Source organism: Gracilinanus agilis, chromosome 2 (genome assembly GCF_016433145.1).
Source record: "Gracilinanus agilis isolate LMUSP501 chromosome 2, AgileGrace, whole genome shotgun sequence".
NCBI lineage: Eukaryota > Metazoa > Chordata > Mammalia > Didelphimorphia > Didelphidae > Gracilinanus > Gracilinanus agilis.
In genome coordinates, this window is record NC_058131.1 from 106,487,079 (window position 1) to 106,503,401 (window position 16,323).

General features: G+C 35.4%; 1 protein-coding gene across 1 annotated transcript in view; it reads right to left on the minus strand.

The window, feature by feature from the left end:
• Positions 1-16,323, minus strand: part of CCDC88A (coiled-coil domain containing 88A) — a 164,472-nt gene that overhangs the window by 128,720 nt on the left and 19,429 nt on the right. The window contains exon 3 of the mRNA XM_044663347.1: positions 4,715-4,823. Within this exon, the coding sequence (XP_044519282.1) occupies positions 4,715-4,823 (109 nt within the window). The remainder of the gene's footprint in view (positions 1-4,714; positions 4,824-16,323) is intronic.

Below are 16,323 nucleotides of genomic sequence, written 5' to 3' on the forward strand. Positions count from 1 at the left end.
CTTCTTTGGTTCTTAAAATTCCTTAATTCTTTAAGAAATTCTTCTTGGGCTCATCTCCAATTCACATTTTTCTTTGAGGCTTTGCTTGTAACTGCTTTGACATCACTGTCTTTTGGGTTTGTGTCTTGATCTTCCCTGTCTCCATAGTAACTTGTTTGACTCATTTTTCCAGTCTATTTCTTGTCTTTTAACTCTATGTCTTGGGCTTTGCTCCCAGGATGAAGGGGGCATTATCTCAAGCTTTAGAACCTTCTTATGGTGTTTTCAGATCTAGCTCTGGGGGTCTATAGATTTTCAGCACTTCTAAGGTGTAATGATCTAAGGAAAGATGTGGTGATTGCTCTCCTGACTGGTTCTCTGGTCTTTGACTAGGAAGGGACTTGTAATCACCAGCACTAGCTCTCCTCTTGGCCCTAAGACTGTGACCTACTCTCCTATAGGCTCAATTGCTAGTATTCTACTCTGCCTTGGAATTGAGATCACGGTCCCTACACTTCTGAATTATCACATTCTTCTTTGTCCTGGAAGAGCAACTACATCTGTTCGCCTGCTTTAAATGCTTATCACTCCTTTCTGCCCTGGGACTACAACCCAGAACATGGGCAATGCAACAGAGTCCTGAGTCCAGTGCCAGCAAAGAATCTCCTGCAAGTTCCTTCCAACCAATTGTTCAAATCCTCAACCACTTGAGGGCTGAGAGCTCCTAATGATGCTACTGCCACCACTGTACTCTCCTCAAAGTCTTCTGCTGGTGCCACACTGTGACTGTCCATGCTGCAAGGATTGCGACTATCACCCTTGTGAAACAAACCTTTAGTGCTGACCTCCTAAGCTATCTTGGTAGAGAAAATTGTTTCAATTGACCTTTTGTTAACTCTTCCACTCCAGAATTCAATTTGGGATAGCACTATCAGGAAGAGAATTTGGGAGAGCTTGACCAAGTTCTTCCCTATTCCACCATCTTGGCTCTGCCTCCCTATCATTTCAGTATATTTATATTCTCAATCAGTTGTTTTCTCTTTGGCTTCTTTGGAGAAACTTGCCATTGTAGATTCAAGTTTCTCTTTTGCCAATTATTTCTCCTTCACAGTCCATAAATTTGGTCATTTGTTGCCTCCTTTTTCAAGATTTTTATTTCTCAGTTGAATCACTTAGGAACATCCTGCTGTGGTTCCATGTTTTCTAAGGATTCCACAATGTCTTCAATCTCATCAAGTATTGATAGTATCTTCTGATCTATTTTAATTTCTTCCCTCCTGATCGATTTGCTAGTGGTTCTAGGTTTTGAGTCTCTTTCTTTTTTTCTTTTTCTCCCTGAAATAATTTTAATACCTTCCTTTTCCCTTTTGCTTTTCTTTTGCCTTCTCACATAAATTTTTTAAAATTTATTCATTTATTTTAAAAATATTTTTACATGGTTACATGATTTATGTTCTCTTCTTCCCCTCTTCCCTCTCCCCTCCCAGAGCTGACAAGCAATTCCACTGGGTTATACATTATCACTCACCATCTATTTCCATATTATTCATTTTTGTAATAATCTTTTAAAACCTAAAACCCAAATCATATACCCATCATATACCCAAGCAAACAAGTGATAAATCATGTTTTTCTTTTGCATTTCTACTTCCACAATTCTTTCTCTACATGTGGATAGCATCCTTTCTTGCAAGTTCCTCAGAACTATACTGGTTCATTGCATAGCTATCAGTAGCAAAGTCTATTACATTTGATTATCCCACATTTCAGTTACTGTGCATAATGTTCTCCTGGGTCCTGCTTATTATACTCCATTTCAGTTCATGTAGGTCCTTCCAGTTCATATAGAAATCAAGCAGTTCTTCATTCCTTACAGCACTGTAATATTTCATCACCATCATATACCACAATTTGTTCAGCCACTCCCCAATCAAGGGACATCCTCTCATTTTCCAATTTTTTGTCACTGCAAAAAGCACTGCTATAAATTTTTTTGTATAAATAGATCCTTTCTCCTTTTTTTATCTCCTTGAGATACAAACCCAGTAGTGGTACTGATGGATCAAAGGGCATGCATTCTTTTAAAGCCCTTTTGGCATAATTTCAAATTGCCTTCTAGAATAGTTGGATTAATTCACAACTCCACCAGCAATGCTTTAATGTCCCAGTTTTGCCACATCCCCTCCAACCTTTATTTTCCTTTACTGTCATATTGGCCGATCTGCTAAGTATGAGGTGGTACTTCAGGAGTTGTTTTGATTTACATTTATCTAATAATGAGAGATTTAGAACACTTTTTCATGTGCTTATTGATAGTTTTGTTTTCTTTATCTGAAAACTGCCTATTCATGTCCCTTGACCATTTATCAATTGGGGAATGACTTGATTTTTTGAACAATTGACTTAGCTCCTTATAAATTTGAGAAACTAGATCTTTGTCAGAGGTTTTTGTTATAATCTGTTTTTTTAATTTTGTTATATTGGTTTTTCCCAATCTGTTGCTTCCCTTCTAATTTTGGTTGCATCGGTTTTATTTGTACAAAACCTCAAAATTTTCCAAGCTTCCTTTCATGCTATGGAATTCACATTTCGCTGGCCTTGGACTCTGCTCCAAGAGGCTTCTACGGAGATAGAACAGTAGCCAACTACTTGTGCCCTTCCTTTCAGGCCTGATGCAGCCTCACACTCAAACTAGCTTCCTAACCCAGTTCCCTCTACTGTTTTTAGTTCTTATGCTGCCCTTGGCAGAACATGCTCTATCCTTCCTATAGCTTTTTATCTTCTCCCCACCCCAGAAGGAGTTCTGTTAATTTGTGACTGCAGAATAGTAAGTGGAGTAAGAATAGGAGAACAAGGTAAACTGGAAGAGATAGCATCAATCAGCAAACTACTGACCCAGACTTGGTATCAGATTGTGTTCTCTTCCGGAATGGGGATGGGAGGAAGCACTGGGGAAGGTACCTCAATGAGGCAGTTAGGGATTAACATTCTCTATTTTTTAAGGTTCTCTCTGAGTTTTTCATGTTTCTTGTTGTCTCGGTCTATGAAGATAACTGTAACTGTTTTTTACCTAATGCATAATTGCTTTGGGGGGTAGGAGAGTGGGGGAAGAGTTTTTCAGTGTTAAACTTGAGGAAATTTCTAGGACTTCATCTTGTTGATCACATTACTGAGAAGTTGTCTAGACCATTGCAGTGCTTTTTAGTTGGTTTCTCATTTTCTTGCCTCTCTCCTCTGTTATAGTCTCCACATGGCTGCCAAAATGAGGTTTCTAAAGCAAAGATCTAATCATGTCACTTCCCTCTCTACACAATAAACTCCTATTAGAGAACTCTAGGATCAAATTATTATTTTACCTATATCTCATTCTTTCTTAATGCTTATTTTTATAATACACATAATTACCAGAATTGAAGTTTTGGTAAATAATTTATAAATAATTAAAAATATATAGTTAATATGTGGCTACTTTTTAAAACTGCTATGGCTGTTTCGTCAAGAAAATTTGGAAACCACCAATCTAATAACTTCATTCAGCTGCTTCCATCATTTTCCCCTGCTTTCAAACTGTCTTTTGGCAGTTAGAAAAGAAAAGGGAGCATGTCAAAGATAAAGAAAAAGGAGAATATCAGAGATAAACATAAGTTTTAACCAGTGAGTTCACAGCCTGGCATGTTGTCTGTCTCCATTAGCAGAGAGAACACTCAAGTAAGGAAACACCAAAGTAGGTCTGCACTTTCTCTGTAACCCAGGGTCACAAAAGGAGGATGTCAGAGGTAGTTCCTGAAACCTGAAACTTCCTGGTTTAGGGTTTTGGGGAGCTCCAAGTTTGCCCCAGTCCCTAGGGAACTTGCCTTTAGGTGAAGTCCCAAATTGGCCTTGTTTCAGACTGAACAATGGATCACCAAGCATCCATTAAGTATTCTGAATAGGAGTGATAGAAATGTTCAAGTCCTCAATCACCCTTTTTGTCCTAGAAGTTTCTTCCATCATATCCTAGGCCACGCCCTGGTGCCCCAGCATATGGCTACAGCCTCTTTCCCAAGCCTGCTTGTATCTAAGTCAGTGTATATTTTCTGTCCTGAATTCCCCAAAAAGTATAAGACCCCCAAGTTCAACTGCTTTTTGGAAAATCATCTTTGGTGGTGAATTTCCCAGAAACACTGTCCCCCCAGAGCCCCAGAGCTTTGGCTCTGAGTGATATTAAGCCCTTGTCTTTGTGTGGTGGCCAATTATTAAGGTCTTGTCTCTTATTCTGATTAAAGATTTAGTTTTTATGACTACTTTAGTGGTTCTGTGTTTTTCCAAGGTGGCAGAAGTCAGCTCTATCTGTATAGCTGTCTCAAATAACAACAACATACTGTATACATTTGCATATTTAGATGCAAATTCAATTATTTAATTTAAAATATATTATTCTAAGTACTTCAAATATTCTCTCCTTATACTTAAGTCAACAAAGTTAATTTTCATAGAATCCAGTTTAATAATTCAATAATTGCCTCCTATTTTCCAGGCACTATACTGAGCACTGAAGATATAAATAAGAAATAAAAGAATTCATAAATGACAATATCTTTGATTATATCACTATTATGTCAATATTAAATTGATAGTATATTATTATCAATATAAAATGGATGACATTAAAAGTTAAGTTTATGAAATAATTTGAACATATTTAAATTAATCTACTAAATATTTTAAAAAAGGTAATAGCTAAAGAGTTCCTTACCTGGTAATAAGATTTGATTTGTCTCACCAAAATGGATAAATTTTGAATTCTAAGTGAGGCATCATTGTTGACTTTTTTATTTACTCGCTGACTCTCTGATTTAGGATTACTGTAAGAAATAAACAAATACTTTAGCAGAAAACAATGGCTGTTTATAATGTTTACATATTTTTTATAAAGAGAAGGGTTATATCATTAATACCGTTCTGGTGTATTTAAAATATGAGCTATTGTTAATATCATTAGTTATATAGATTTAGAAAGGTAACAACAAAAAAATCCATAAAACATTTATCTTAGAAATAATTTTTTTCCTTTTAATGTACCCAGTGTTCCCAAAACAAAATCTTACATACAATTCTAATAATTTTCAAAAGGGAAGGAAATAAGCATTATATAGTACCTACTATGTGTCAGGAACCATACATAGCACTTTTCAAAAAATTTCTCATTTAACCCCAACAATACTGAGATATAGGTGCCATTATTACCCCCACTTCCCAGATGAGTAAACTGAGGCAGCCTGAGATCAAGTGACTTGCCCAGGATCACAATGCTAGTAAGTTTCTGGGCCCATATTTGAACTCAGATCATCCTGGTTCCAGGCCCAGTGTTATGGCAACTGTGCCAATAGCTTCCCCTAAGGAAAAGGGTTAGGAACAGGTTTCATCTTTACCTCAATTGAAGTAGTTTCATATGATCAATTTTAATCTGTTTAATTTTTTAATTCAAAGATACTTTCCCAATTATATGTAATAATAATTTTCAACATACTCTTTCCAAAATTTTAAGATCCAAATCATCTCCTCTCCTTTCCCTTCCCCCCAACTCGGAAATGGTAAGCAATTTGATCTGAGCCATACATGTATCATCATGCAAAACATACTTCCATACTGGTCATTGTTGTAAGAGCACACTCACACAAAACCAAAACCCCAAAATAAAACTGTAAATACACTGACGTAAAACATAGTATGCTTTGATATGCATCCATTTAGCTCCAACAATTCTTTCTCTGGAAGCAAATATCATCCATCCCCTGTCATAAGTCTTTCAAGATTTTGTCCCAGATCATTGCATTGCTCAGAGTAGCCAAGTTTTCACAGCCGAACATCATATTGCTGTTACTATGTACAATGTTCTTCTGCTTCTGCTTATTTCACTTTGCATCACTTCATTCTTAACAGCTTTTTCTGAAATTATCCTGCTTATCATTTCTCATAGTGGCATGGGCATGGAAGGGAGATGGCATGGGCATTGTACAGAGATGGCACAGACACTGTAACATTTAACTCAGGCAAAAAACTGTAAACAAGGAAATTCTCTTGCTCCTTTCTGTCCTTGTGACTCTAACCCAAGAACATCTAATAGTGTCTTTAAGACCCCCAGATTACTATCATCTCTGGATCATCCTTTAAGTTGAGATGGACAAAGAGATACACCTCCAGACTACACCTAGATACCATCAGACTGTATCTCAGGCATCCTCTGTTCCCTAAAGCTTGAGGGTCTTCAGGCAGACCCCTGTCAGATGACCAAACATTCCACCGAATGCCTAAGTGCTTGCCACTCTAGTCACGTCCACACCGTAACATAACATCATGTACTCACTATTGTAAAGGGTATAAAAACCCCTGAACTAAAGCATTCTGGGAGCAACACACACACACACACACACACACACACACACACACACACACACACACACACACACACACACACACACACACACTGTTCCATTCATGCCATCTTGCTGGCCAATAATTCTATCTTACTTGTTTTACTTTTAAGCTAAGTTTCAGTGTCTTGCATTCTTGCAAAAGGTATCCTTCCCGAACTCAGGGGTTCGCCATTGTACCCCTACAACATCTGGTTGTAACCCCATAACATTAGCACAATAGTATTCCATCACCAACATGTACCACAATTTGTTTAGTTATTCCCCAATTAATGAGTATCTTCTCAATTTCCAATTCTTTGCCACTACAAAAAGAGCTGCTATAAATATTTTTGTCCAAGTAGATCCTTTCCCTCTTTTTTATTATCTCTTTGGGATATAGACCCAGGAGTGGCACTACAGGATCAAAGGGTATGCACAGTTTTAATGACCTTTGGGCATACTTACAAATTGCCCTCCAGAAAATTCACAACTCCACCAACAATGCATTAATTTTCCAATTTTGCCACATCCCCTCCAACATTTTTCATTTTCCTTTACTGTCATACTAGCCAATCTGATAGTGTGAGGTGATACCTCAGTGTCTCTAATCAAGAGTGAGTTAGAACATTATTTCATATGATTATTGATAGTTTTGATTTCAACTGAAAATTGCTTGTTCATATCCTTTGTCCATTTGTCAATTAGGAAATGGCTTGTATTCTTGAATATTCTCTATAGATTTGAGAAAGTAGACCTTTATCAGAGAAATTTGCAATAAAAAATTTTTCCAGTTTAGTTTCCCTTCTAATCTTGGTTACATTAGTTCTGATACAGCTTTTAAATTTAATATAATCAAAATTATTCATTTTATATCTTAGAATACCTTTCTATCACATTTGGAAATAATTTTTTCCTTCTTAGATCAGCCAGGTAAACTATTCAAACTATTCTATGTATCCCTAATTTATTTATGGTATCACTATTTATCTAAATCATATACCTATTTTGATTGTATCTTAGAAAAGGATGTGAGATATTGATCTATACCTAGTTTCTGCTATATTGTTTTCCAATTCCCAGCAATTTTTCTTAATAGTGAATTCTTAGCCCAAAAGCTAAGGTCTTTTGGATTTATTAAACACTAGGTTGCTAAAGTCATTTACCCTAATCTATTCTACTGATCTACCATTCTATTTCTTAGCTAATATCAGGCTGTTTTGAGGGTTATTGCATTATAATTACAGTTTGAGATCTGGTATTGATAGGCTACCTTCCTTTACTTTTTTTTCATTAATTCCTTTGATATTCTTTGACCTTTTGTTCTTACAGATGAATTTTATTATTTTTCTAGTTTAATACAATAATTATTTGGTAGCTTGGTATGGTACTGAATAAATGATTTATTAATTATTAATTTGGATAAAGATGATATTTTCATTATATTAGCCAGGCATGAGCAATTAATACTTTTCCATTTGTTTAGATCTGACTTTGTGTGAAATATTTTAAAATTGTGTTCATATAATTCCTAGGTTTGTCTTGGCAAGTAGATTCTCGTTTTATATTGTCTAAAGTTATTTTCTCTCTCTTGCTACTAAACTTTGTTGGGAATCTCTTGTTTAATCTTTATATAGATTCTGTGTCCTAACCCCTTTATCAATAATGAATACCTCTTAGAGTGAATCAAGAAGAGAACAATCAATTAGAAACAAATTAATTATGCTTAAAAGGAGCATTCAAACCTGGAGGTTGTCATGGTCTCTAGGCAGTTTCGAAAGAGAAAGAGACCCTAGAGCCTTTCTTGGTTACCACCGAGTAGCAAGATTTTTCCTCTACATTATCCCTTCTTCCCCTGTGGTCTGTTATAGAAACATTTCATCCAGCAGAAATGGCAGCTTTAAGACCCATGACCAAGTTCCCAGTTACAAATTCAGAGGACTAAGAAGAGGACCTGTGCAAGGCAGCTGAGTTACCAAGTAGGGAAAACCTGGGTAGTTTACCAAAAAAAAGAGGTAACTCAGAAGCCAACAGAAATGTAGCTCAAACCAAGTTGCTGAGCTAGGTTTCACTTCTATCATCTTACCTACCCCTGCAAAGGAGACCTGGAAAATAGATAGGAGGAAAAAAATGAAGAATTACTCGACTATTCAAATGCCATGGCCAAAAAAAAAAAAGTACAAAAAGACTTTCAAGAAATCTTAAAACTCCCCAGGAGGCAAAGCAAAAATAGAAAGAATCGACTGGTCACCCCCAAAATTAAAACTCCCAGGAACATCATAGCCCAAATTAAATGTTTCTAGGTCAAAGGAAAAATATTTCAAGCACCCATAAAGATTTCAAGTACTAAGAAGCCACCATCAGGACTTCACATGATTTAGCAATCACCAACTTAAAAGAGTACAAAATACAATATTCCAAAAGGCAAAAGCTATTGGCTTTAAAGTAAAAAATAACTTACCTAGCAAAAATGAGGATAATGCTACAGGGTAAAAGGAACTTTATGAAATAGAGGGACTTCCAAGCATTCCTGATGAAAAGGTCAGAGCTGTGTAGAAATTTGAAGGTTCAAACACAGGAGTGAAAAGAAATAGAAAAAGGTAAACACAAGTGGACAAGGATAAGGGACTAAATAATAGACTGTTTACATTTGAGTATGGAAAGATGATATATATGTTCCCTATGAACTATAATAATATCATCAGGGGTTGTAGAGGGAGTCCAAATACAAAGTCCAAAAACAAAGCATGGTAATCAGAAATCTATGCAAACAAGGAGAGGGTGAAGGAAAGCAGATGATACTTGAACCTCTCCATATATACTAGTTTAAAGAGAGAGAACATGCACACAGGTAGATATAGAAATATATCTTAACCAAAAATTTTAATCAAATTTTTTGAGGGAAAAAGGGGAATTAGAAGGCAAGTCGATTAAAGGAGGGATTGTTTCTAAGCAAAAAAAAAAATTCTAAGTATGTACAAATATTTATGGCTGTTTTTGAGGCGGTAGGAAATAGGAAGCTAAGAGAGAATACCCATAAACTGGGTAACTAATGAACAATTTATGGTATATAAATGTGACTGGAATACTATTGTTCTGAATTCTTATCAAACAACAACCATGATTACAGAAGACTGATGATGAAATATGCTATCCACTGCCTGAGAGATGGATACGTTATGAGAAATATTTTTGGAACATGGCCAATGGGGAAAGTTGTTTTGATTGTCTATATACATGTTTGTCTTTGTTTTGTTCTTTCTTGTATTTTCAATGAGGAGGTAGAAGGAGATTTTGGAGTTATTATAAATATTATAAATAAATTTTTTGTATTAGCTGTGTTTGTTTTGCCTTAAAGAAGCAAAATAATTAAGCCACTCTGCTGAAGTCTTTCTCCCACTGTATACCATCAACCTAAAAAGCAGTTTTATCTTGATATTCTTTTCCCATGATAATTTTTAATTTTCTGGTTTTTACTTTTCCTATAGTTCATTCTGAGGTTTAACATGCCCTGTGTACACTTTTCTTCAGAATGTTGTGCTTATATTTTTCTATTTATGGGGAAAGCATTAGTTTTCCTGGTCAAAATATGACACTAAAGTCAGGGTTCAATAAAAGGCAAGAAATAAGGCAAAGAGAATCAAAGAAAGTATCATTTGCTTTCTATGCTTTTTGTTCTGGGTCAAGTTCCCTTGCCTGCCAACACAGACAAGATTCTGGCTTTTGTTACTGTCCCTTCAAACTATCAACCTACATCAATCAATGAACAAACAAACATTTATTAAGTGCCTACAAAGTGCCAAGGACTGGACTAGGTCTCTTCTTCCTTATTTAGCCAAACTCCTAGAAAAAATCTGTCTTGACTTTACTTTTTTCACTCCCTTTTATAAACATCTATAATCTGACTTGCCCAAATATTACTCAGATTAAATTGTTCCCATGCCAGTCACCAATGATTGCTTAAATATCAAGTCCAATGGGCTTTTCTCAATTATCCTTCTTGAACTAACAGCATCAGACGGTGCTTATCACCCTCTCCTCCTAGAAATACCCTCTCTTTTATGGATTTTCATGATCCAGTTCTTAGTAATCCTCTTAAATTGTCTATTCCTTTTTTCCTCTCTATATCATGACACCTTAACTCTTTTATCTCCAAATTCTCAGTGACCAATACCTCCCATGAGTTTTGTCATCTCTATGCTGATGATTCCAGATAAGTCTGTCTCCTCAGTTCCTGTCCTACATCACTATTATACATTATAAATTTGATGTCCTATCCCATACTCAACTTAAACTCAATTATGTCTAAAATAGAATTCATTATCTTGCTAAATGTCAGCCTGACTCTTCCTTTACCACCATTTCTCAAGCATACCCTAATTTTCTGAAGCTTACAAAATTAGCATCTGTCCACCCAAGTCAGAAAATATTGGCTCTTGTATACCTCCCCCAAGGTAAAGATTTTTCCCTCTTTCTCAAGGTGATTAATACCAGGCTTAGTCTTTCCTCCTTTAATCAACTCTTCCTTCCATGTCAATGGATCTTCAAAAAATGCCCAACCTCACAATTTTTCAGTCTCTTTAGGTCAAATCACCTTCTCTTTCACTCCTTCTAAGCTAAACAGAGGAATCATCACAATGGACTTTTTCAGTAGGCAGAGATGTTCTATTTCCCTAAATAAAAAACTGACATTCTTCTGACAATACCTTTCTGACATTTCATTTCCTAATTATACTATTCACTCTCATCAAAACTTTCAATCCCTCTATCTTTCAGTACTGGGTACATTATAAATTCATGTCAGAAGTGGGCAGCTGGGTGGCTCAGTGTATTGAGAGTCAGGCCTAGAGACAGGATGTCCTGGGTTCAAATCTGACCTCAGACACTTCCCAGGTGTGTGACCCTGGGCAAGTCACTTAACCCCCACTGCCTTAGTCCTTACCACTCTTCTGCCTTGGAGCCAATACACAGTATTGACTACAAAACTGAAGGTAAGGGTTCTAAAAAAAAAACCAAATAAATAAATTCATGTCAGAGGTCAACAGGGTTCCCACTACAGTAAGTAAATCCTTTTAATCTTCCAATTTATTCTCTCTTTCATTCCTCACAAAAGCTTTCCCAAACCTTTTGTCTCAAATCTCCCACACTTCCACTCTCTCCCCACTTTAGCTGAAAGCCTTTCAACATGAGCTCCTTCCACCTTTCTCTATCTCAAATCCCCTAGATATTATCCTCCCTCTCCTTTGTCTCAGTCTATAACAATGAGGTAGTTTTTTTCTTCCTTGTTAAGATCAACCCCTCTTTATGAATTCTACCTTGATCCCATTTTCTCCCATCTTCTCAAGCAGAATGCAAGCTCAAATTCAAGTTCAGTTTTTCCCTATTTTACTAGTTTCTTCCCTATAGCCTGCAAATATACCTACAATTCTCCCCATCCTTGGAAAAATCTTCACTAAACTACCAAATCTCTTCAAGCTATTATGCTATAACTCATTTCCCTTTTAAGGAAAACTCTTTAGAAACCACTGTATATACTTGTTAACTCCACTTCCCTTTCTTCTCATTCATTCCTCAACACTTTGCAACTTGACTTTCCACCTCATTACTCAAAAGAAACTGTTCAATTCAAAGTTTACCAAAGACCTCAACTACAAAATCTGTTGGTCTTTTCTTCGATCTAATCTTTGACTTATCTACTTCATTTGACACTGATGGCAGTCAGGATAACACAAGACTTAGGAGCCTCAAATATTAAAAGAACAAAGGGCAAGGAAATATAATATTTGAATAACAAAGGAGCTAAGTTTACAATCAAGAATAGCATACTCAACAAAGCTGAGTAAAATCATACAAGAAAAAAGTCACTTAATGAACTAATAATAGACTTCCACTATTCTTGAGGAAAAGCCAATAAATGAGTAGAAAATTTGAGCTACATGCATCATAAGGTAAACATGAAGACCAATTATAAGGGCTTCAATAAGGTCAAGCTGTTTACTCTTTTAATGGGAAAAAAAAGCCTTAGGAGTGATATGCTACTTGAATAGGATTTTTTAAAATCATTGCTACTTTATTAATATTTTTAATCTCTTGTTCCATTATAATTTTTTATTCCAAATTTTACAAAACCAAAAGAAGCATTTCCATATACAAAGAAAAAGAAGATAGAACACAAATGAAACCACAAACCTACTTGGATAGTTTCAAAGAACATTTATGATAGAAGGTTTTGTGAAGTCAAGTTGCATACAATGGAATAAGCCTAAAAAAATGATAAATAATAAAACAGGGTAGGAAGAAGTATGAGTGGAAGAACTGTAATAGCGAAGGGGAGAGTAGGAAGAGATGGGCAAGTAATATTAAAACCTTATTCTCATCAGATCTGGGTTAAAGAGAGAACAACATATATTAACTAAAAGGATAGAAGCCTTCTCAACTTACAGAGTACTAGAAGAAAAGGGAATAAGAGGAGAGAGGGACTCTTAAAAGGGTGTGTAGATTAAAAGAAGATAAGGAATAAAATAAGAGAGGGATTCCTAAGACAGCAGTTCATATTAAGAAAAAGGAGGGCAAGGTGAGGGGGATAAGGAACAATTTTTAGAGGGGTGCTGATTAAGAACAGTCAGAAGAAATAAGACTTCTGTGGAGGCATAGGGAGAAAAGACAAACAATGAGGAAAAACTGAATGGGGGGGCAACACACAACTTAATTATAACTCTGGATGTGAATGGGATGAATTCATCCAAATAAGTCTTTTGCCTTTTGTATCCCCAGCACTTAACACAGCACCTGACACATAGCAGGCACTTAATAATCATTTAATTGACCATTCCTCTTCCACTGGCTCTAGCATTTATTTACCATCTTTCTTCCCATTTACACTAATAACTTCTTAGAGTAGACTGCATTTGCTATTTCCATACCTTTAATTTTTCTTCAATTTCTTTTTATGTCAATTTAATATTTTTTCACTTTTTATTTAAACCCTTACCTTCTGTCTTAAGAATCAATACTGGGTTTTGGTTCCAAGGTAGAGGAGTGGTAAGGGCTAGGCAATGGTGGTTAAATGACTTGCCCAGGGTCACACAGCTATGACGTGTCTAAGGCCAGATTTAATCCTAGGACCTCCAATCTCTAGACCTGGCTCTCAATCCACTGAGCCACCCAGCTATCCCATGTTAATTTAATCTTAATAATCCACTAAACTGTTTTCTCAAAGGTCATCAGTGATTTTTTTAATTAAGTCCAATGGTCTTTTCTCAGTTGTCAGTACCCTGAATTTTACAGCAACAAGTTTGATAATCCTGATCACCAATCTCTTCTAGGATATTCTCTCCTTTTGTGGTTTCAGTAACATTGCTTTGTCCTGGCCTCTAAACCATTTGATCAGTTCTTTGAATCTCCTTTTCCCTTTATATGATTTGAATAACTAAGAACCAAGAATCTAGTACAGCAACTTAATGCAGGCATCTAATAAATGTTCATTGATTGATTTAATTTACTTACATAGATGATTACAAACTCATCAATTTTTTTTTACTTTTATATCCTGACTACCTAGAATAGGTACTACCTTGCATTCAGCAGGCACTTAAATGTTTGGATTAAAGCAATTTCATTTGCAGTAAAGACTTTTCTCTAAAAATACAAAATGAATTACGAATATGTACATAATATATTATATTAAAGGCTATTTAAATATTCTTTTCCAAAAAAATGAATCGAAATACTCTAAAAATCTAATTTTATAAAGTAGAAAATGAATCAATTAGCAAACAATTCTGTCTATATGTCAATAGGCAACGTGGCAGTAAAATATAGCTTCAAGCAATTTTTGCTTTTAGTAGCAACCTACTTATGGCATGTTACATTAATGTCAACTGAGACAAAAATAATTGAATTATCTACTACTGTACTGATTTTTCAAAAAATTAGCCTAAAAAAAAGAATATTAAGAGACCAGGTTGAAAAATAAAAATTGGCTTTTTTAAAACATTAGTACTTGGATTTTTGTGCAACTAAGGATCACATCTCTATTTATTCAATGACTAGAATCTATCAGAAATAGAAACTTGATAGCTTTAATGGTTCTGTATTTAAGTCTAAATAGCCTGAAAGTCAATTATGCAACCTCTTCTACCATCTGTTCATCATTGTCACTTAAAAATTGTGCTTTGTTCATAAGGTTAATACCATTAAAATTTTAAGACTAAATATAGAATTGTTCTGATCTTGTTCTTAAATGAAAACATGCTCAGGCTATTCTGTAGTAATATGTAAACATGTTTTAAAATTGAATAGAATATTTGGTTCAGAAAAAATAATTTTAAAAAATCCAATTATTTTCTGAGGCAAAAACCTCTCAGAACAAAAAAAAAAAAACAAAACCAGTATTTTAATACATTAGAGCATTCCTTTTTATTAACTATCGCTGCTCTATGAACAGAAAAACAATAAAATTAAGGGCACTACAACAAGATATATATAAAACTCAAACCAAAAGAGATTATTAATTCTGACAAGAGAATCACTACAAGATACCTGACAAAGGGAATCCATAACAAGATGGTGAATGAGAGGAAGCAAAACAACCAATCTCTCCAGAAGCCTATGAATGCTAAGGAAAAGATTCTAGCCAGAAAAATTTGGCCCAGATCATACCTCAGGAAATTCTTTTATCTTAAGAGCCAAAAAGGGGCAAGTCTGGAAATCTTTGAGCAGGGAGGTGTGAAGGTTAAAGAGATCTGTCCAAGATTTAGGTAAGGAAGCCTGAAGTCTACAGTTGTAGTACTTTGAAAGTATGAGAGAATAGAATCAAGAAAAATAAACAATGAACAATCATTACTATGTAAATGTAAATGGAATTAATTCATCCATAAAACTGGAAAGAATTGCAGAATACTGAAGTGTATTTCACTTACAAAAGGCACATAAGGCAGAAAGATTCACAATAATTTCAAAAAGGATACTGAAGCAAAATCTATTATACTTCAGGGGGCAGCTGGGTAGCTCAGTGAATTGAGAACCAGGCCTAGAGACGGGAGGTCCTGGGTTCAAATCTGACCTCAGACACGTCCCAGCTATGTGACCCTGGGCAAGTCACTTGACCCCCATTGCCTACCCTTACCACTCTTCTGCCTTGGAGCCAATACAGTGTATTGGCTCCAAGGCAGAAGGTAAGGGTTTTTTAAAAAATCTATTATACTTCAACTGAACTCAAAAAAATCAGGAGTTAACAATTATGATCTCAGATAAGGTAAAAAGTAAAAAATACATACAAGAGATAAATAATAAATGACATCATACTTTAAAGGGATAGATCACAATAAATCAGCTTTGATAATACATATCCATCAAATGACCTTTTCAATATTTAGGGATAAAACAAGAATGTCTGTTAACATCCTTTGATACAGTTCTATAAAATACTAGCTATAATAGTAAAACAATTTTTGAGAATTTATTTTTTATTTTTTATTTAATTTACAATATTTTTCCATAGTTACATGATTCATGTTCTTGCCCTCCACTCTTCTCTCCCTCTTGGAGACAATGAGCAATTCCACAGGGTTAGCAAAACAATTTTTAAAAAACTGAGTAATAAGCATATGCAAAAGCTGGATAAAGGTCAAGAAAGAGGAAGATTGGGAAAAATGTCACCGGATTTGGCAATTAGAGATCACTGATAACTTTGGAGTGAGCAGTTTTGAATGATGGAGGTGCAAGAAAGAATGTTGAGAGCTGTGAAGAGGATCTATATAGTCAGAAGGTTGAGAGATATGGGATGATATAAGGGATGGAAAGTTCAAGTCAAGACAAAGGCATATTTTTAGGCAACTTTAGGGAAGCAACCAATAGACAGGGAGGGATTGAAGAGCAGTGAGAGTGGGATGATGGGGGCAGTTTCCTGGAGGAGATGGAAAGGAATGGAATCACTTATACTAGTTATGCT